The following is a 19,416-nucleotide window of genomic DNA, read 5'->3' as shown; positions in this document are numbered from 1 at the left end:
CGCGACAAATTCACAGACAAGCCAGTCGAAGGCATCTAATGCACTTGCATTTCAATCATCTATAATACACCCGAGGATCTTCATGTTGCTCTAGAATTCAACGCGCCCACTCTCCTTGCGCCATTTCCATCCATCCCACTCTCATGGTTGATGCCCAACCCCTGTCCTCCCGGTGTCCCAGGATTCGAAGCGAAATGTCCTCTGAACCTGAACTGACTTTGACTCTGACTAGGAGCAAGTGATGACGCTGGTCCAGGTCGATATGACGAAGAAGCCGTCGCTGTCATGGAAGGACGTCGTTGATGACTTTGATTTTGATGTTGTGGTGTATACGATGGTGGCGGTTGTTGCTGTTGTGTTTGCCTGCGAGACATTTTGGGATGTTGGGCTTTGGCAAGACCAGGTGTCTGTAATGGTGTATTTGATGATGAAGCGGCATACGACGAAGGGAAATTCGCAGGCATGGGTATTCTCTTCTGACTCCGCGTGGGACTCGTAGGAAGATGCGCCATGGATGACTCCAAGGGGATATCCTGCGCTTCCTGCATGTACTCCTCGTCGTCTTCCTGAGACACTGCTGAGGGACCGATGAAGTCTTCTACCATCTTGGAGATCCCACTGGTCATCGCTTCACTCATGGCGTTGACAGCAGCATCACCAATATCGTTGAGTATGGGTGTAGGAGACACAGAGGGGGAGAGGATGCGTGGCAGTGCGAGAGAAAGATGGTTGGGATGGACAAATCGATCTTGGATGACAGCTCGTAGTCGAGAAAGAATGAGTTGTTCTAGCTTCGGGATGTCTAACACGGTGGCATCGAATGTCAGTCAAGAGCACCAAACTCTAAGGCGGAGCTTGACTCACCCTGCAGCTTGGCTCGACTGCCTAGCAAACTGGTAGTCTTGAGATTGAGATGGAAGTCCGGTAATAAACAAGCATGAAGATGTTGCCTATCTTCGAGCAGTTCATGCAATTGCACACTCATCTAACAGTTGAGACGGTCAGCTGACGGCGCCTTGTGCATGTCAGCTGACTCACCGTTCCTCCTATCGAGACCAGCTCAACTCCCAGCGAAACCGGCAACACTGCGAATCTCGGTCTGGGAAAGTTGACCAGCACAGCGGTAGAAAGTGAGAGGGAGATGGAATCGAGATAGTCGACGTCGATCTCAGCTCGCTGTGAGGATTAGAACGCTTTAGCTGGACCGTTCATGCAGCGATAGCTGAGACTAGAAGGCTACCCGTCACTCACAATCCGACCTCGGCCATCTGCGGGGCGTATTCTTGCGTTCGACAGCAATGGATAAGCGTTACCCAGAGACAGCGAGGTCACTTCGATCGGATCCTACGGTTCAAAGGCCTTGCGTCAGCTGATCACCTTGATTCTGGGAGAGTTGAGACAGCTCACCAGCCAACTGAGTTTGCTTCCTGCAGGGTTCAACCAATTTTCAATCCTCTGTCTCGCACCTTCTTCTCCACCGGCAGACAAGAGGTCGTTCCGGTAGCCTTGCAATATCTACGTTTTGACCATCGTCAGCTCAGCTCACCTAATCTGATCAGGGCCAAAAGCCAGCGGACCTGAGCAAAGAGGACATTGAGCCAGTCGGTCGATTCGGCAGGATGCGTGGCCATCTCGTAGCTTGTCTTGCCTAGTAGCTGCGTAGCAGGAGGCGGTGGTACAGACGTAGTGGAAAGTACCGTGCGCTGCGAGGTCGTGGTGATGGTTGGCCCTCATTTCAGTCTCTGATCTCGAACAAGGCACAAGCGATGATTGAGCTCACTTTCGCTCTCTCCGCTCTTCTCCTCTTCCACCCTTCCGCGTTCGTCTCCTCAGAGGGCGAGAAGACCACATATCGCACGAAGAGAAGGACGATGACGAGGAAAGATGCTTGACCGAGTATCAGACCTTGTGTAAACGTCCATGGAGAAGAAGGAGGAGGAGTCGGTGGTGGTGGTGCGAGAGTCGGGACTGACATAGTGTGGGAGTGAAGTGATTATCGTCCGGTCTTGCCAGTCATATCTATGGATTGTTCCAGGTGTCTGTGGGCCTGGCTCTCGATGTCAAGGGCGAAAGATTGTTCAGCACGCGCTCACCACCCTTGCTCGTTCATTGCTCGATGACAAGCAAAGAGCGTCCATGACTTTGTATTCAAAGGGTCATTTGACGATTCGGACATCGCTTCTCATCTCCGATTACTATTCACGTAACCCACTTTAAACCAGTTGTTGACTTTTCTCCCAGACACCACGTGGTATATCTCCTCTGGATGTGCAGAACGCGCCTCTCTTTTCTCAACAAAAGGGCATTGCTGAAAATCGAACCCCACCCATTGATCTTCATTCTCTTTCTTTCTCGTCCTCAACTGATAATCGTATATCTCAGAGAACCGCAAGTCAACATGTCCGCCAACTCTACTCTTCCGCTTCAGCAATCAAAAGGTAAGCATCTACCAGATGTACTGCACGCCTGCGACCGAGGGGAACGCTGATCCGCACATACGAACAAAATTGATCAAACAAACAGCTCAACCTGCCGCCACCATCAACTCAGCTCCCGTTCCTCCTTCCTTCCTGCAGAAGAAGGGCTTATTGGGCGCAACAGGACGAGGAGGACCTGCGTGAGCTTCCGCTTGCGCGGAAGATACGAAAAAACGGCGGACAGAAGCTGACGATAGCTCATCTTCCTCTTCAGATCAATCGTCTCTCCCACCGATAATGTCTTGTCTCCTATTTCGGCAAAATTGAGCAGTTCCAAGCAGAGACATTTCCAAAAGTGAGTCACCCGCATGGAATATCCGTCATCTTTCGAGAAATAGCAGCGACATTGCGGGTGACAGTTCTTGTGTACATATGCTGACATGCGTTCTCGAAACCAGGGGCAAGCCTGTACACCTCGCCAGTCAACTGTCTCAACTCGCTTCCTCCATCTCCAGCCCCAGCGTCAACGGCAACAAGTCCAAGATGGATCTCTAGGTCAATCACAGCGTCACTTCCGGCAATGTCTCTACGAAGTGTCTCGACCTTTCTGTCATGATCGAGCCCTTTCGTTGACTCCCGCCAACCCGACTTGCGCTATCTTCCCCGCTACACCGTGTTGTTCTGCACCATATGTGTCGACTTCGATTACACAACCTTATTGTTCTTCTATATTCATCTTTTATTCATCTTGCATGACTTGTATTCGGGGATGCACTGCATTGTCCTTTCTCTCCCTTGGCACTTCATCGTACCCTATCACACTGGCACGGCTCCACCAGCTAACCAGTGTCACTGATAGTCGTCATCCTCTACTCAATGGTAGGCCAAAACCTCTGCTCGAGCCACAGAGTCCTCTTGAACACCTAGGAACAGCGTCATCAGACCGACCTCGATTCTGACGAGGTAGCTCGATGGTTTGATGACACTCACCTCTTCGCATCTCTTCGCAACCTCACTTCCCAATTCGATTCCTGATCCGTCGACGATCTCCTCACACCCATTTACGAATTCCACAAACTCGTCACAGGTCCAGTTCTCTATGAACTTCTCTAAGGCCTTTTGAGTCTCTGTGAGCTCCCCTGAAGAAGGTTGGAGGTTTCGTTGGGATTTGGCATAATTCCATGCGGTTAAGTATGCCTGCGACGAGATCGTTCGTGCCAATCAGTGCTTGTGCTGCTCAAATGGGTGTTTGAGGTGCAAGGACCAGTCTGGAGATAGGACCGAGGACATGTAGCATTTGACACAAGCGAGAGCGACAACAAGGCCCCATCCAAACTTACCACTTCCATACCCCAAAGCAATACCAAACCCTCCTCGATCCCACCCAATCCTCCTATGGCATGCAAGAAATCGACATAACTCCTTGTTACGGGATTATATTCGCCCAGCAAACCATACTTTGCCCCACCTCCTGTCTCGCTCTCGCTGTTGTCAGTCTCATCCGCGAACAGATCTAGGCCGTGTTGTTGAGCTGTGGAAATGAAAAACTCCGTCTCGCGTTTGACGTTGGAGAGGGAGAACGTGAGTACCGACACGGCTCGCTCGGTGTTGGCTGTGGAGGAAGAGGGATGGGTGGGGAGATGTAAGTGGGATAGAAGGGCGGAGGCGAACTGTATTACAAGATTAGACTGGGACAGATGGAGTTAAATGACGGCTTTTCCACCGGAACCACCAGAGAACGGACGATGTATGCGGAACGAAATGGGTGAGAGGGGTGGCAAAATACCGTATTGTACTGGTGTCTTACATACCTTGATGTAACCTCCATAAGCATACAGGTAGTCCTGCCTCAACCACTCCTTCAATGGTCCAGGTGCGATCGTGCCCTGCCCTGCCTGAGCGAGAAAAGGAGTCTCGGTCGCTTTTCTGAAATCGTCGGACTGAGCGCCAAGCACAAAATGAGGGAGAGAGCGAATCAGCAATGGTCTGGGATCCACAAGCTCACCACGTCTTGGCAAGAGGGAGAGCGATGGAGCAGACAGGGTACGATCGTCGAGGTGATATGCGAGAGTGAAACGCTCAGACAAACGTGCACCTACGTATTTCTCTAAAAGGTAATGAGTGAACTTGGTAGTCATTGTCGTTGTGGGCTCCTGCATGTGTAGGAAGGATCAGGAGTGAATAGGAGTGATCTCTATCTGAATCGTAGGCAAGATTGTTTAGAGGTGATCATGAATATCTCACTTTCACGCTGAAGACGATTACAGGAACGCCGTCGCCGTCGCCGTCGCCGCCGCGATTCGGTGAGTTACAAGAGACCGGAGCGGACCTCCTCCACCGCCGCGTTGATCTTGACATTCGCAGCCAATCAATCTATCACTCCATCCCACAAACCCTTCAATTACTTCTCGTCATTCCGCAACAATACAGCAGAGACTCGGACCATCCGTCTGAGCGCTTGAGAAGCAGGCAGCCTATTCACACGATGTCATGTCGACTCGACGAGCGAGCCTTGACCCGACCCCTTTACTTGTCTCGCCAACGATGATCTCGACCGCTCAAAACGGCTTGAAATCGCCAGAAGATCAGATCCGATCACAGCCACAGCCACAGTCTACAACAGCGTCGACGCAGGACGGAGGGGCGAAAAGATGGGAGAAGGTGTTATGGAGGAGGCAGGATTATCCTGATAATCATGTGCCGCCAGATTTCCTCTCGGAGCTGGATCATCTGCGTGAGTGCGTCTGTGATCTGGTGGTCCAATAAGGAACCTTGGATCGAATTCTTATCATGACCGATCCTGTCCAAACTTGTCTTCTATCCTGCTCCCAAATGCATATCCCATCCCAATCATCGTGTGACATGCCATGTACTCCTCACCATCCCTCATCGACCCAGACCCAGATCCAGACCCAAAGCTGATCCTATTCCCTTTTTTTTGTTATTTTGTCAACCAGCCCCAAGACCCCGACCCCATCTCTCCTCATTGATCTTCGCCTCACTCCCCATATCCCAGCACATCAACATCATCGCCGTTTTCCTCGCCATCTTCTATGCTCTTCTCGATGGCGACGTCGATGCGGCAGTAGTGGGTTGGGGCTGTTTCGCCTCTGGTCTAGCGGGGTTTGCAGTACATCGTTGGGGATGGGGAGTGACTTCGAGACGCGATGCTGGACAGAGTGAGTGCGACGATTGTCTGAATGATCTGTGCATCTCCACAATGGGATTTGTCCGACGTCCTGAGGCTCATCACGACTTGCTCTGCTGTCTGTGTGACATCAATCATGCAACTACCAAGCCCTCATCCCGCATCTGGTTCTGGGCGATATGAAAGACTAAATAACCCCTTGCACTTCTCCGCCCGGCAGACCCCCTGATTCCTCCTCCGACACCACTCCGGACCCTCATCCTCCCGCCCCTGATCCTGTCCCTTCTGTCCCCAGTACTCGGCACACTCACATCCGCCACGACGTCCGATTCCATCTGGCCCCTGGCCGCAGGACTGGGGTTCATCCATCTCCTTTTGGCGGATTTTGGGACAGGTGAAGATGGACGAGTGAGAAGGAGACGGAGGGAGAGGGAGATGAGAAGGAGAGAGAGGAGTGGAAGTGTGGGGAGTAAAGAGGTATTGGGTGAAGAGAAGAGGTGGGTCGCCTCTCTTGATGGCCTTGATGGCATCTCATCAAAAGCAAGTGCGATATGCTTTGTCATCATTTCATACTGATAGCAGCAACGAATTGACCTAGCCTCACATCATCACTCTCCCTCACTTCAGCTCTTTCGGCTTCGGTCGTACTCGCCTCGAGACTCGCTTCGAATTCACAGGTCTTCTCGCTGGTTTTGCTTGCTGTGTTGCTGTTTGCTGGATGGCCGGTCATAGCCAGGAGTGTGCGGGTGAGTCGAACCGTTACGAGCAGACTGTGTTGAACATACACCACGATTGAGATCAAGAGTCACAATAATAGAAGCCTTGGTATGTCGAAGCAGCTACTGACTTCTCGCTATCCAAAGGAATCTGGCAAGCGTTTCTCTCTCGTTCTTACACTGTCTACCACCCTGCTCGCCGTATCCCTCTTCCCTCACCCGGTAAGCCCGGAGTCCCGGCCGATACCCTCCACCCCTACCGTTGTTTTATTCGCAGCATTGTGTCTGGTCAACGTCGTCGGTCCCATGATGTTGTGGTATGCCTGGAGGTGGAAGACGAGAAGGAGAGGTGGATGGGACGTCGCCGTCGTCAGAGTCAAAAAAGGAATCAGGTAGATCATGCGTAGATCGAGTTACATGTAATCAGGACTTTCTTGTTGAAAATACCCTTTGGCCTTGAAGGGAGAAGTGTGGACCATGCTGCATATCTCATCGCCCTCCATACAAAGAAGGTTTCTCCATCCACGCTTACATGTCTCCTCTTTCGTCACCGGATACGTCCCCTCTCACGATCCGACCGCCCATGCTCCTCCCAGTCCCAATTTAAACCTTGAACCCATACCCTCTCATACAGGCCTTGTGAGCCTCGATGAAAGCCTTGCAGTTCTCGTCCCCTTCGCCAGGACTGGATCTGATGAAACAGTCATCTCGAGCTTGTTTTGTCTCGGGGCAAGCGCAACATCTGTGAGCCGGAGCCGAGGGATCGATCAGCTTCTATCACAGAGCCATCGGGATTGCTCGGTCTGAGATATGAAGGGCAACGAGGGACGGTATATACGTGTAGATGGCCACCGAACGGTGGTATAGATAGTCATTGTATTGTGGGATCAAGGTGGATCTCGAAAAAGAATGGCCGGAATCCTATACATTCCAGCGTGCTCGAGGATCGGGGTTGGAGGCGAGTGGCAATAACGGATGGAGGAACATACGGTTTCAGCCCCTGAGGATTCAACGGGTTGACCTCTTTCTTCACAGCCCCGAGCTCCGGCGATGGTGTCCTCGACGAGACGGCCGAGGGCGTCGTGGACGTAGAAGAGGAAGCGTCGGATCTGTGTACAGCGGGACATGAAGTCTCTGTCAGTTTTGACCCGGTCTTGCCACGATACTTCTGCTGTGGTGCGATGTGAATCACTGTACTGGGCCGTGATACTCACGATGAGCCGAAACCGAGGAAAGAGACCATGACGCAAGGGTTCTATGTGATGGAGGGTGTTGAGCAAAGGATCCGATCTTGTTGTTGTCACGGTGTCAAAGACGTTGTCGTTGCACCAGAAACTTCAGTCGAAAAGTGGAGTGAAAGATGAGCAAGCATATCGTGCTCAACCCATCTCATCTATTCGTTCGTTCCTATCATCTCCGAGATCACTCGTGGGAACCACGTGGTGAAGCAGGAGGGCTTTAAATGGGTCACTCGGATAACTCGACCTAGAAATCACCATCCGAATCAAGGATCGGTCCGAGAACATGAAGCATCAGGGGAAAACCGGGGGAAATGAAATGACGAATGACGATTGGAGGGAGTGATGGGAACTGTGTACGAAACACGTTTCGATCTTTTTTTGATGTTCGACTCGCTTGTCATCTATCCGTCCCCTCGTCCTCCCTCCATTGTCGACCCGCTTCTCCGACTCAGCTTGACAATCAAGCTGTAAACGGCGTGTCCTCTCAACGCTAGCACGGAGTGGTGTTACAATCCACCTCATCGTTTCTCTATCACATTCATCATGAACCCCCTCCGACAACCACTCACTTCCTGCCTTCGAGGAACGGGTTACAGAGGGTACGCTTCCGCGCTCAACGCTCCTAGACCGACTTCGTCGAGTGGAGAACTGCCGTTGAGATTACAAGCGATCAAGCTGTACAAGGAGGTGAGCTCTCGTTTGCGCGTATGGTAGGCGACGACGACAGGAGAGCTGACCGACGGTCGACGAAACAGTTACATCGGTTGGGAAGAGATTAGTATGTCCTTGCCCGTCCCATCTCTCGTGATCAGCTGTCGATTGCACGGAGAAGGTTCACCGTACATGTCAGCTGATGGTTCGACACAGCCCCGACCCGAATTACGATTTCAACAAACGTCTCAGGAGGGCTTTCGAAAGTGAGTGGAGAAGAAGCTGCCGACTGATCGAGCTCTTCAACCGGAACCCTTACCCAAGCCGCCTCGGTGGTCCAGGCTCCTGCTCCTTGCTCGCTCGAGAGAATGCTGTCCCCTGCACACCAATTCTCGGAATGCGGATCAAGAAGTGGTAAGCTGTTCACTGATTCTCATATACCATCCGCAGAAAACGCGCAAACCACCGATCCTGCCCTCCTCAAGAAACAGCTCGAACTAGGCGAACATATCAAGAAAGGTGAGTGGGGCTGAGCCGACCTCGGCCATCAGTATGCAATAGGAAGCTGACCAGCTCTGCACTTTCTTCTTCTTTGCACCGCCTGATTATCTCTCACCTGTGTCGTCCTCTCTCGACGTCTCTAGAGGTCCTCGCCTTGATCTCGCTCAAGAAATTCAGGCATCTGAGAAGGACTTATCATCCTAATGATGGGCCACGATAAGGCTCACGTTCTTCTTCCTTGCCACTGTTCGTCGCGCTGTTTACGCTGTATTGGACGGATTGTCTTTCCCGACTCTTTTCTGTTTTCCCACTTTCTCTAGACATATTTCCTCGCCTCTTCGTTGTTCCTAACATTGACGACTGCTCATGATTTTACTAGTGATGTTCTTCGCTTGCTTGATACTGTTTTACCTGTTTACAGACGAGTTGTCCTAGTCCTTCGGCACCACGTTTCTGTTCGGGACTTCCCAACTGTATCCGACTGATATCTATCAATAATAGCTTATTCCATACGTTTTGTCTAATGTTACCATTAGTTGTCTACCAATGCTCATCTCAGCCCCGAAAACGGTATCATCTCATGCTGGGTATCTTCCATCAAAACGCCTACATCTGCAAATTCTCACCCTCATGCTCATGAAACAAACAGCCTACTCTCGTCTCCTCTTACTATTGGGTCTACTGATTTTTCCCTCACTACAGACGGGCGAAGAATCAACACATCGTCACTCTCGCTTCGAAGACACCGTAAGCAGACGCCAAGACTCACGCATAAGCTTTGATCTTCCTCTTCTTACCCTCCTTTCCTCTCTCCACCTTTCTACCCTTCCTCTCCGCCCATTTCTCCGGATCCGAAACGGCCATTCTGACCCTGTCTTCTCTTCGACCTTCTCGTTTGGCTTGTGTCGCTTTTCGAAGTTTCTCCCAGACGATAGAGAAGGGGGTAGGACCGACTTTGGTCTGCACAAATTCACGGATTTGCGTAGCGAGTTGACGAAGGTCATCTGTAGAAAAAAGAGAGGCGGGAATACGATCAGTTTCGTGTACGTCGAAGGTCGTAGGATTACTAACCAATTTGAACATCTTCCACTGCACCAAGATCACCGCCCTCATCCAAGATCCTATACACCGGACTCAAGATATGTATCAAGAATCCTTTCGCCTGTAGAGGATCAAGAGTCTCGCACACTCCTGCAAAGAACCGCAGAATCGAAAGGATAGGTGCAGACCATCGTTCCTGCATTTCCAACGACAAGGTCAGATCCAGTTCCCCTATACAGAAGTGAACTGGGGGACTTACACTAGCTTGCGGACTATGAGGAGACGGTCGATTGACAATCAGATGGCGAGCGAGGAACGACATTCGAGACATCAACCATGCAAGCGGTTTCTTCTTTGTTGGCTCTTCTTGATCTTCTTCGTCTTCTCCAGCAGCTGCGGACTCTGTGACTTGTTCGGAGACCTGGATACATGTCCATAGGATATCAGTCATGGCCACGTAATCTCAGCTAAAGACGAAAGACGAAAATGGCCGAGGAACTCACCGCCCAGTATTTCGAAACATTGTATAGGACCCTGACCACTTCGTCTGCCAACCTCCCGCTAACGATGACACTCTCCCCATTCACGCTCCTACTACCTTTCAAGACGAGACATCCCTTTCTGGCGATATCCAACAGCGTATCATCGCCCAACATCTCACAAGCAGCAGTGACCGCTCCGTCTTTCCCAAGAAGATTCGCCAAGAGTTTAGCAGCGTCGTATCGTACCCAATCGTGCGGGAAAAGCAAGTGAGGCACGATCGATGTCCATGGCAGAGACTTGTTGATGGAGGCAGAAGAACGAAGGATGGCTTTGGCCGTTGCTGAAAGTGCTTGATGAGGGAGTGAGTGATCGAGCTGGATGAAGTCGTCGGAAGCTTCGGCTTTTGCAAGTCTCGTCGCGCTTTCACGGATGATAGGAGTGACTACTTCCTCCAGATCCTCCACTAAGCTTTCATCTTCAGGCGAATCGACTAGCAGACCGAATACACCCAAAGCAGCACTTGCCAGTACTTCGTTTTCGATTCTTTTTCCTACCCATGATTTCAGAACTTCTACCATGTTTTGTCGTCGACCATCCTCCAATCGCTTCCATAACAGCTTCAACAGAGCGCCAGCGGCGATTCGACATTTTTCGGACTCGTCATTGGCAAGGACAACGACGAGCGCGACGAAGAACATGTCGGCGTATTCCTCAACCAGCTCATCGGAGAATTTCGTGAAAACGGCAGAGAGTACTTCCATCACGGATATTCGGCCCGCTTCGTACGTGTATTCGAGGTTTCGAGCGAAGAAGGTCATTTGTGACTTCAATCGACCCTTTCCTTGCGGGTAATCCAAAAGGAAAGCCATGACTGCTCCACGACACAGCTCTTGGACATGTGTAGACTGGGATGTCACCATGATCGAAGAGACTCGTTCCATCAAATCATAGATTTCCGGAACAACAAATTTCCTCCCGATAATAGATCGGAGAACAGTGAAAATTGCTGCCTGCCGTTCTGGTTCTTCCAAGTCAGGGCTGATCACCTCGAGCAAGTACTTCAATTGATTCTCTGTCACCTGAGAAGACTTGCAATCTCTCAAAATAACCGCGAGAGTCTTCAACGCCGTTTGAGCAATTTCCGACTCGGCTGTCCCACCAGCATGCTTGATGATCTTGAAGATGTTGGTAACGAACACATGCAGAGCAGGCTCGACTTGCGGGACTGGGCATCGTACGATTGCAGCTGTAGCCTTGAGTGACAGCATAAGCACGTTGGATGCCGGAGAGTACAACGTGTTCCCAATTGCGCTGACCATGGGCCCGAGTCGTGAGAGGATTGAGACGTCGTCAAAGTCGAACTTGCCTCTTCGGAAAGCCGTAACAAACAAGTCCAAACCAAAGACAACGAACTTGTGTGCGTTCAGAGCATAAAAGTCATTTTCGCCCTTGACATCTCGTTTAATCTGGACTTTGAAATTGTCGGGAGTTTCAGCCGGTCGACTGGCCTTCCGCTTTGGCTTGAGATAGGATGAATTTCCGCTGATCAGCGAAAAACAAAGCGACAAAATGTCTTCGGGTCCGAGGCGAGAATTGGAATTGAGACCCAACGAAATTCGTCGGAGCCCTTCATCGACCTGTTGCATGGGCTTCACCGCTTGGGATGAGTGCATGACTTCTCTCAACGGACTCAAGACGGCTCCAATCTTGCTTGGTGAGACCAGCTGAGAGAGAAGCTGGAAGGTGTCGAATCCCCTGGATGTCGCTCCTCTTACTTCCCGCATCTTGGTCTTGAAACCTTCAGTCGCTACATCTTTGCCCGATTCTCCCCAGATTACTTCTGCTGAGACTGCTACGGCGAGTTCCACCGCGTCGTCAAGGTCGCTGAATCGGTCGGATGCCTCGGTGGTGGCACGGACAAGTATCGCATGTGTCGCCACGGCCAATACATGCTTCTGTGGGCCCCGCGACAACGCAGTCTCGAGTTCTTTGATGACACGGACAAGCCAATCGGGACCGAGGTGGATGGCAATCTTGCAGATTGTCTCTCTGGCAATATCACGAGTGTCTTGTTCTTTGCTTCGAAGAATCTGAGACACAGTTGTGATGACTCGAAGGACCTCAACATCCGAAGACGTACGAGGCAAGGCATGTGCCATTTTGACGACACCAAGAGCGAGAGGAATACGGACTGTGCTGTCAGAGTCTTCCTTCTGCGCAACGAACCGGACCAAACCGGGCAGAAGTCGGTTGAGGATGACCTGAATGATCTTCTCGGGAGGAGTGATGGTATGGCCTTGGTCCACCTCAACCTCTTTCTCCTCTTCGTCTTCCTCCTCGTTGTCCCCGTCGACGGATGACGCGTCCCTCTCTCCAGCTTTTTCTCCAACCGCGTGATCCACATCCATAGCCTCCACTGTGCCAAGTTGAAAGTGGAACCCATCGATGACGGCCGAGATAGCCCTCACATAATACCTCTGCTGAGCTGACTTTCCCGATCCGATACCTAATTTCATGTATCTCCCTATCAGCCCATACCATCTTGACCATCTCAGTTCTTTCGCCAAGCTGCCGATGGTCAAAATAGCCTCGTTGACGAGATGGTGATCCGTTATCTCTGTTGCTCCAGCCACGATATGCTCGAGGATCGGCAAAAATATGTTGGTCAAGGATGACTCGCGGAAGTGGTGTTCTGCGGCTGATTCACGTAGCCTTCGAAGAGCTCGAGCCCGTCGGTGGACTTGAATGTGAGTGATGTTGGTGAAGAAAGCAGCTTCATCGTCTCCCTCGGCCAGAAGAGGTCGAAGTTCCGTCAGCTCCGGAACACCAGAACAATTTCTGACAGCATGCGCGAGGACGTGTAGCGCTTCATTTCGGACCAATTCCTGTTTGGCACGGAGCGTTCTTCGAAGACCAGGCATAATGATGTGTTGTAAGGACTCGATATATGGACCTTCCTCATTACCTCCGACGAGCGTAATGAATCGTTGCAAGACGGCGGAAGCATTTGTCCTGATAGAAAGCTCTTCAGGCTCCTGCAGGAAGAATAAAGCTGTTCTGAGGATCGGCAACCACGCCTTTGTATCGGTCGGTAAAAGTTCGTTGGGGGCGTCATTTATGCTAGCATACGCCGACAACCTTTTGTCGAAGTCCGGCTCCTCCATCCTCCTCGTTGAATATGCATTGAGATCTCCGACTACTTGGATTGACCTCTTCAGGGTGGGATCAGATACCGCAAACGTGTCGAGAACCGTGACCAAAATTCGCCGTGAGGACGGGAAAAACAGGGTCTGAAATAGAGTAGAGATGAGCTCGTAGGAGTGCAAAAAGAATTTGCTGCTCGGGTCGGAGAAATCTGGCGAGATGGCGTAGAGTCGCTGCAGAGTACTGAGGATGTTGGACTTCGCCTTCTCAGTGGTCTTCCGTTGTCGCAACAAAGGTGCAAGGAGCTCAGCGAGCTGCTGCGCTTGCTGGCCATCCGACACGACGACCGATAGACGTGAGAGGATGGACAGAAGTCGTCGGGTGATTTCGTCGTTCTGTGTCGATTTGATTGATGCAACCAGATCAATGATGTTGTCGAGCAGAACACGGATATGAGGCAGCAAGACTTCGTTGATCATCGTCAAGTCATCGTCGTCGACAAGAAGTGAATCGATTATGTCGAACACCTTGAGTATGACAGCAGGTTTGACCTTGACGGCAGTCATGCAAGCGAATGCTTTAGGCAAAGTCCTCTCATCCATTTTCACCAAACTGCGGGCAGTCTCGATCTTGATGGCCAGGGTAGCGATCAACTCGAGGGTACCTGAGGGGGCCTGTGTATTCTCCACTTCCAGCTTGTCAAGTCGCGGAGAGATAATGGAAGAGAAGATGTCGGGAAGGTAAGGCGAGAAATCAAAGGGGTTGACCGAAGAGCGGAAGAACTGAACCAGTCGCTTCAATCCGATCGATCGGATATTTCGCAAAGGTGCGAGACCTCTCTCATTGTCCTGCTGATCCTGTTTTTCCCCTTCGGCATCTTCCTCATTCTCCTGAACATCCTCTGCCACAATATCAGACTGAGTGAGACGCTTTTGAGCATGAGCAATGAGGTCGATCGTCGTGCTGATAAGTCTCGGCCAATGAGGAACGAGTTGGGGACCCAGATAGCGGATGACATCGGTAAGAAGTGTCAGAAAACCCATCTGTTGTCGACCGGACACTTTTTCGGCGCCTTCTCTGAAGGGGTCTAACATGAGGTCGACTAGCGTGCCTAGCTCGTCCGACGCACATCCGCTAAGCGAGGTAAGGACTGCTTGCTTTCGAGCTCCAGTGCCTTGTGCAGTGCTAGACCGTCCGCGTCGCGAAGTGATGATACCGTATAACAAGCGAATGATGACAGGCAGTGCTTCATCACGATGGGGAGGGTCAATGACGACAACACGGGTGTTGGATCGAGTTGTTTGATCCTGTGTTTGAATCGCATAATCCTGACTGTCAACTCCAAGCCGAAATCGAGTAAGTTCGTCCCGGAATTTGGAATCGTCAAGAAGCGCTTGCATTGGCTCGCCATATGGTGCAAGTTTGGGAGATCTGTAAGTCAATAGGCATTTCAGAGCGAGACCCTGCAGCTTCGGCTCTCCTTTGGCAAGAATGTCAAGGTATAGCTCATGTAAGTCATCGGTTCTGAACGCCGCTTTGGGATTCACGAACTTCGCCATCAATTCGAGGTAGTTCGCTGTCCTCGCTTGGCGTTGTTTGGTGGACAGGTGGGTCGAAGATACTTGCTGTTCATTATCGTTGTCCATTTGAGCGACGGAGAAGAACGCCGGCACAACAAGGCGAGAGTGCTTTTCGGCAAGCGAATGAATTGCCCCGAGAGTACTGAGCAATTGAGCCTCGTAATTCAATACGTCCAAGCGATCGTGAGAGGTTTGAGTCTGTCCAAAGGAAGTCAGTGACGCTCTGCTGTCATACAGAGGCAGGATGGAGAGCTCACCGCAATCTCCCTATGATCAAGCTCCTCCTCGTCGCTCGCCTGTATCCATGCTGTGCGTAAAGCTTTCCTCCCTTTTTCGAGATTGGGACAATGAAATTGCACATCATCCTCTTCCGGTTCGTCTCGCCGTGAGTTCCCCTTTGCGTGCCCGTTGACCGCCCAGATAGGTGTGACTACGTCCAAGTCGGTCATAGACGTCGCATGTGCAACATTGGTCTTCTCTATCTGCTCCCAGACGATGGACCAGACAAGTTCCCCTTGTTTCTCAGCAGCCGCTGCCAGGGCACTGATAGTCTCCACATAGACAGGATGGAAGTTGACCTTCAGTTGCGCAACGAGATAACTGACAACACCCCTCATAACAGTACTCCACTCCATTACCTTTTCGGTTGATAGGGAAGTGATCGCTCGACTCAATCGGGAGATATTGGTTGTTCGTTCCCTGACGTTTTTGAGACTCATCTCAGACGTTTCGATCTGCGTGCAGAGGGACCAGATTTCGCTCAATGTGGTTGCCGGTTCCTCGGAGTCCGACAGTCGAATTGGGGAGGTGGACGGTGCGATAGCGGTTAGGATATGGAGGGACGATTGTCGAAGCTCTGAGTCCGCTGAGAGAAGGTTATTCATCAACAGCTCAAGAACATAGTCGTGAGATAGACTAGTTGAGAGTCAGCTTGGCGTATCAGACTTCAGACTCAACCGACTCACTTGAGATCTGACGACCAACGCCCGATAAGGGGCGCAATCGCACTCATGACCTCCCGATTCCATGACCACTTGTCAAGAATAACAGCTAGTTGACCTTCTTTCACCAACAATCGCTTAACGTGGTCTTCGACACCCTCTTTTGGACTGGATAAGATATGATCGATAGATCGCAAGAAAGATCCCAAAAAATGACTGTCATTCCAAGCCCCATCATTCCGCCAATCGCTTTGCAGGTCGGGCGCATCCTTGGCCGAAAGGAAGCTCAAAAGGTCTTCGAGAAGTTTAGTAATGTGTGAAGTGAAGTGCTCAGCGTCCGAAGGTAGTGCCGGTAATAGGTGCAAGGCTTGTCCGACGATACGACGATGGTTGTAATTTCGGAGTTCTGATTGATTCAAAGATTCCAGAAGACCGACGAGTGCAGAAATTAGTGCTTGTCGCCATCGACCACCCTGAACGTTGATCAGACCACCAGAAAGATAATCGGCTGCTGCGAGATTGTTGAGCAGTACGAGAGTGGATAATGGATCTGTAGACAACGTCGGTAGGCAAGTCCTGAAGGCAGTTTCAGCAACCCGATTTTGACGCACTGAATAATCAAGCGAAACTCACTTAGCAACATGAGGAAGCAGGAACTGCTCTACTCCGGTCCATTTGAGTGTGACGAGCGAGTTCACGAACGCGAATGATTCCCGATGATCCTGGAGCAAATTTCAGCGAAAAGGAGGTAGTGGCTAACGCGAGCAACTCACTAGCTTCTCCCACAGACCCTCGATGAGAGAGACACCGGGGCTCAACCAGTGCGCTAGCTGACCAGCCTGAAGACAGCCTACAATACAAGTTACCAATGATTTTCTCCATGCTTCCCGCATCTCCTTATCCTTGTCTGAGAGCTCATCCTTCGTCATGGCTGCATCGTTAATCAGATGGGATACCAAGGATTGAAGTTTTTGCATGACTGGCTTGAGAAGCGGTTCGGGGAACCGTTTTCCTCTTCTGGTGAGAAGAAATGTGGATAGGACCTCGAGTACTGCGGTTGAAGACGGCAGGGAAAGGGCTGTTGCCGGAACAGACGAGGAAGTCGCTTTGTTAGAAGGCTTGAAGTCGAGTCCAGCGAGAACGATTTCCACTACTGGTCTGACGACCGAAGAGGAAGTGTAGTGAACGATTGCCGTGCTGACAAGGTTGAGTGTCGTCAGTTGCGAAGGCGTGGGAGTATCGACCAGTTTGTCCAAGAGAATCGAGTAGATGGGCAAGGCCCGTGAGTGCAGCTGGCCTGAAGTCCCCTTGAGACTGTTGACCCAAACAGCTTCCATTCCCTCCTGCTCATCTTCCAAAAGCAGGTTGATCAACCTTTGCAATCCGTCTGATCTCGCTTTCCGAATCACACCAGTCCACGCGTCCGCTACGCATTTCCTGACATATCGCTTATTCATTCTAGGGCGGAGATATGGTCTTACCTCATGCCATGTTTGTCGAAGATGACTCTGGGCGATGTCATCGGATCTGAGTAGTGGAGAAGCGATTGTTCGGAGGATCAAAGAAAGAGTAGAATATGTCCTCTCGACAAGTTTGGGATCCAACGCACGAAGAGCGCCCACTCTGAGTAGGTGATGGACGGTTTCTGGGACAAGGGGGAGCGCTTCGCCGATGCAGGTTTCGTAAAGAGCTTGGTGTAAGAACAGAGTGGAATCGAGACCTGAATGGAGATGGTCTTGTCCACCCTGTAAATCTGCGTAAAAGGCATTAAAGACCTTCTGAATAGCCGGCAGGTTATAAAGGGTGATCGGAAGCGTAGTAGCCAGTGGTATCAGGGCTCGTTGCAGATTTTGATAAGGAATTGTCAGGTCGAGCTGCGACAGTCGATCTAATTCAGCGGTGAATGGTGTGCTCTGTAGTGAAAGCAGTCAGCTTGTATGATTTGTGATTGCGAAAGTACCACGACATACCGTCTGAGCAGTGTCCTCGTCGTACTGTTCCTTTTCCCATCCTAGCCCTCTCTTCTTGCCGACATCGATGGAGAGGTTGCTGATCTGCTGATTATACGAGGCGTACTACGAAAGAGGGGTGAGCTAACTGGACCTCGCTGTCATGCTCTGAACTGACCTTGAACCTCTTTTGTGGTGGCTCCGACATGGTGTGTAGAAGCCCTTCCAAGCTGCTTCCTGTATCAGCTGCGATTGTGATGCTGACGATTCCAGGGAGTGGATGAAGGTGCCGGTCTGAGGTAGAGATCAAACAGTTGTGTAGGATTGAATTGGATGGTGGCCAAATCTGCTTTTGCGTCGTTGAAATAATCGTGTTACTTTCCCACGGTGGCAGCTGAATCTCACGTGGTCAACGACGGTGACAGACTCCGCATGGTCACTCGTTTTATCACGTCCACTGCGTGTCCAAATGTGTTGATGCAACAACACTTTGTTCATCTTTCACGATCCACTTCTCGCCTTGCACAACGTGTGACAGACGGACAGATCAACATGTCCGACGTTCCTCTCTCTGGTGATCGACTCAACGAAGAGCGTGCTTTCATCAAACGTTATACCGAAGGAATCTCAAAACAGGAGGTCGAATACCCTGCCGACTTCTCAACACCGCTCGGAGTTAGACCTCGAAAGGTCGCTGTCGTTGGTGTGGCCGTGGCCGACCCGCCTAGTGTCGAAGGTATGGATGTAGATGCTCCTCCAGCGCAAGGTAAGTCGCATCGTCTTTGTCCTCTTCACTCGAGGTATGAAGATGCAATTGTACAGCCGACCTGACGTCATTCTGAACTCGATCTCCCTTGTGCAGACAACTCCATCTCCGTTACCGTCAAGTCACTCAAACCGTCCCTCACAATCCCAATCACCATTCAAACCACCGACACTGTCTCCGATCTCAAAGACGCCGTTGCCAAGTCCTCCTCATCAGCGCCAGCCGCTGAATCTCAAAGACTGTTGCTTAAGGGAAAAGCCTTGACCGACACAAAGCTTCTGAAAGAGTACAATATCGAATCAGGAGCGACTATACATCTTATGATCAAGGCGCCTACTACAGTGCCTTCAGCTACGGCCTCACCCGCCCTTACGTCCTCCGAAGCTACCTTCCCTCCTCCGACATCAACATCTCCGGCACCGCCAGCTTTGACAATCACAACTTCGCTCGATTCTTCTTCAACGGCAGGCACACAAATGCCTCTGACCCTCGCAGATCAAGTTGGTCCTCCACTCGGCCCCCAACCACAAGTATCGTCAGCTACTTTCCACACCACGATTGCCGATCCACTGTTCTGGCAGAAGATCCACGCACTGTGCGTTTCTGAATTCGCTTACGAGGAGGAGGCGGATGCTGCTTGGGAGACCTTCTTGACTTCGATGAAGGGCAGACTGAGCGCGGGTGAAGCGGCGAAGATCAGGGATGTGGTGGGTGTAAGTGGGATGGGTGGAGAATGATCGCAAGCGAACTGGAAAGAAGCAAAAGACAGAGCAGATCAAGCATTGATGAGTGAGATAAGTAGACCCATTCCCAATTCATGTATGTGGTGTGTTTTGCA

The 19,416-nt window shown here is 51.1% G+C and overlaps 8 protein-coding genes across 8 annotated transcripts; 4 read left to right on the top strand and 4 right to left on the bottom strand.

The window, feature by feature from the left end:
* Positions 1-80: 80 nt before the first annotated feature.
* On the bottom strand, positions 81-1,975 carry IAR55_002135 (uncharacterized protein; the record flags this gene model as incomplete). Its single annotated transcript, XM_066945252.1, has 7 exons — positions 81-802; positions 865-985; positions 1,039-1,176; positions 1,252-1,344; positions 1,408-1,515; positions 1,578-1,703; positions 1,781-1,975. The coding sequence occupies 7 exons, from the start codon at positions 1,973-1,975 to the stop codon at positions 81-83; spliced, it is 1,503 nt and encodes a 500-aa protein (XP_066803941.1).
* A 423-nt stretch (positions 1,976-2,398) lies between these two features.
* Positions 2,399-2,972, top strand: IAR55_002134 (uncharacterized protein; the record flags this gene model as incomplete). Its single annotated transcript, XM_066945251.1, has 4 exons — positions 2,399-2,438; positions 2,524-2,617; positions 2,692-2,772; positions 2,876-2,972. The coding sequence occupies 4 exons, from the start codon at positions 2,399-2,401 to the stop codon at positions 2,970-2,972; spliced, it is 312 nt and encodes a 103-aa protein (XP_066803940.1).
* Positions 2,973-3,286: 314 nt separating this feature from the next.
* IAR55_002133 (uncharacterized protein) lies at positions 3,287-4,555 on the bottom strand (the record flags this gene model as incomplete). Its single annotated transcript, XM_066945250.1, has 5 exons — positions 3,287-3,340; positions 3,408-3,614; positions 3,758-4,087; positions 4,229-4,357; positions 4,517-4,555. The coding sequence occupies 5 exons, from the start codon at positions 4,553-4,555 to the stop codon at positions 3,287-3,289; spliced, it is 759 nt and encodes a 252-aa protein (XP_066803939.1).
* A 406-nt stretch (positions 4,556-4,961) lies between these two features.
* On the top strand, positions 4,962-6,677 carry IAR55_002132 (uncharacterized protein; the record flags this gene model as incomplete). Its single annotated transcript, XM_066945249.1, has 5 exons — positions 4,962-5,151; positions 5,375-5,596; positions 5,786-6,062; positions 6,164-6,311; positions 6,429-6,677. The coding sequence occupies 5 exons, from the start codon at positions 4,962-4,964 to the stop codon at positions 6,675-6,677; spliced, it is 1,086 nt and encodes a 361-aa protein (XP_066803938.1).
* A 207-nt stretch (positions 6,678-6,884) lies between these two features.
* IAR55_002131 (uncharacterized protein) lies at positions 6,885-7,524 on the bottom strand (the record flags this gene model as incomplete). Its single annotated transcript, XM_066945248.1, has 3 exons — positions 6,885-7,023; positions 7,271-7,390; positions 7,496-7,524. The coding sequence occupies 3 exons, from the start codon at positions 7,522-7,524 to the stop codon at positions 6,885-6,887; spliced, it is 288 nt and encodes a 95-aa protein (XP_066803937.1).
* A 541-nt stretch (positions 7,525-8,065) lies between these two features.
* Positions 8,066-8,894, top strand: IAR55_002130 (uncharacterized protein; the record flags this gene model as incomplete). The annotated part of the gene is made up of 5 exons (XM_066945247.1): positions 8,066-8,209; positions 8,278-8,300; positions 8,390-8,439; positions 8,624-8,692; positions 8,818-8,894. The coding sequence occupies 5 exons, from the start codon at positions 8,066-8,068 to the stop codon at positions 8,892-8,894; spliced, it is 363 nt and encodes a 120-aa protein (XP_066803936.1).
* A 545-nt stretch (positions 8,895-9,439) lies between these two features.
* IAR55_002129 (uncharacterized protein) lies at positions 9,440-18,020 on the bottom strand (the record flags this gene model as incomplete). The annotated part of the gene is made up of 10 exons (XM_066945246.1): positions 9,440-9,678; positions 9,746-9,911; positions 9,975-10,136; positions 10,219-15,120; positions 15,180-15,837; positions 15,888-16,439; positions 16,497-16,585; positions 16,637-17,776; positions 17,834-17,938; positions 17,991-18,020. The coding sequence occupies 10 exons, from the start codon at positions 18,018-18,020 to the stop codon at positions 9,440-9,442; spliced, it is 8,043 nt and encodes a 2,680-aa protein (XP_066803935.1).
* Positions 18,021-18,364: 344 nt separating this feature from the next.
* Positions 18,365-19,315, top strand: IAR55_002128 (uncharacterized protein; the record flags this gene model as incomplete). Its single annotated transcript, XM_066945245.1, has 2 exons — positions 18,365-18,578; positions 18,675-19,315. The coding sequence occupies 2 exons, from the start codon at positions 18,365-18,367 to the stop codon at positions 19,313-19,315; spliced, it is 855 nt and encodes a 284-aa protein (XP_066803934.1).
* Between the last annotated feature and the right edge of the window lie 101 nt (positions 19,316-19,416).

Source organism: Kwoniella newhampshirensis, chromosome 4, assembly GCF_039105145.1.
Source record: "Kwoniella newhampshirensis strain CBS 13917 chromosome 4, whole genome shotgun sequence".
NCBI lineage: Eukaryota > Fungi > Basidiomycota > Tremellomycetes > Tremellales > Cryptococcaceae > Kwoniella > Kwoniella newhampshirensis.
The sequence above is the reverse complement of the archived record's forward strand: the minus strand, read 5'-3'. Positions and strand labels throughout refer to the sequence as shown.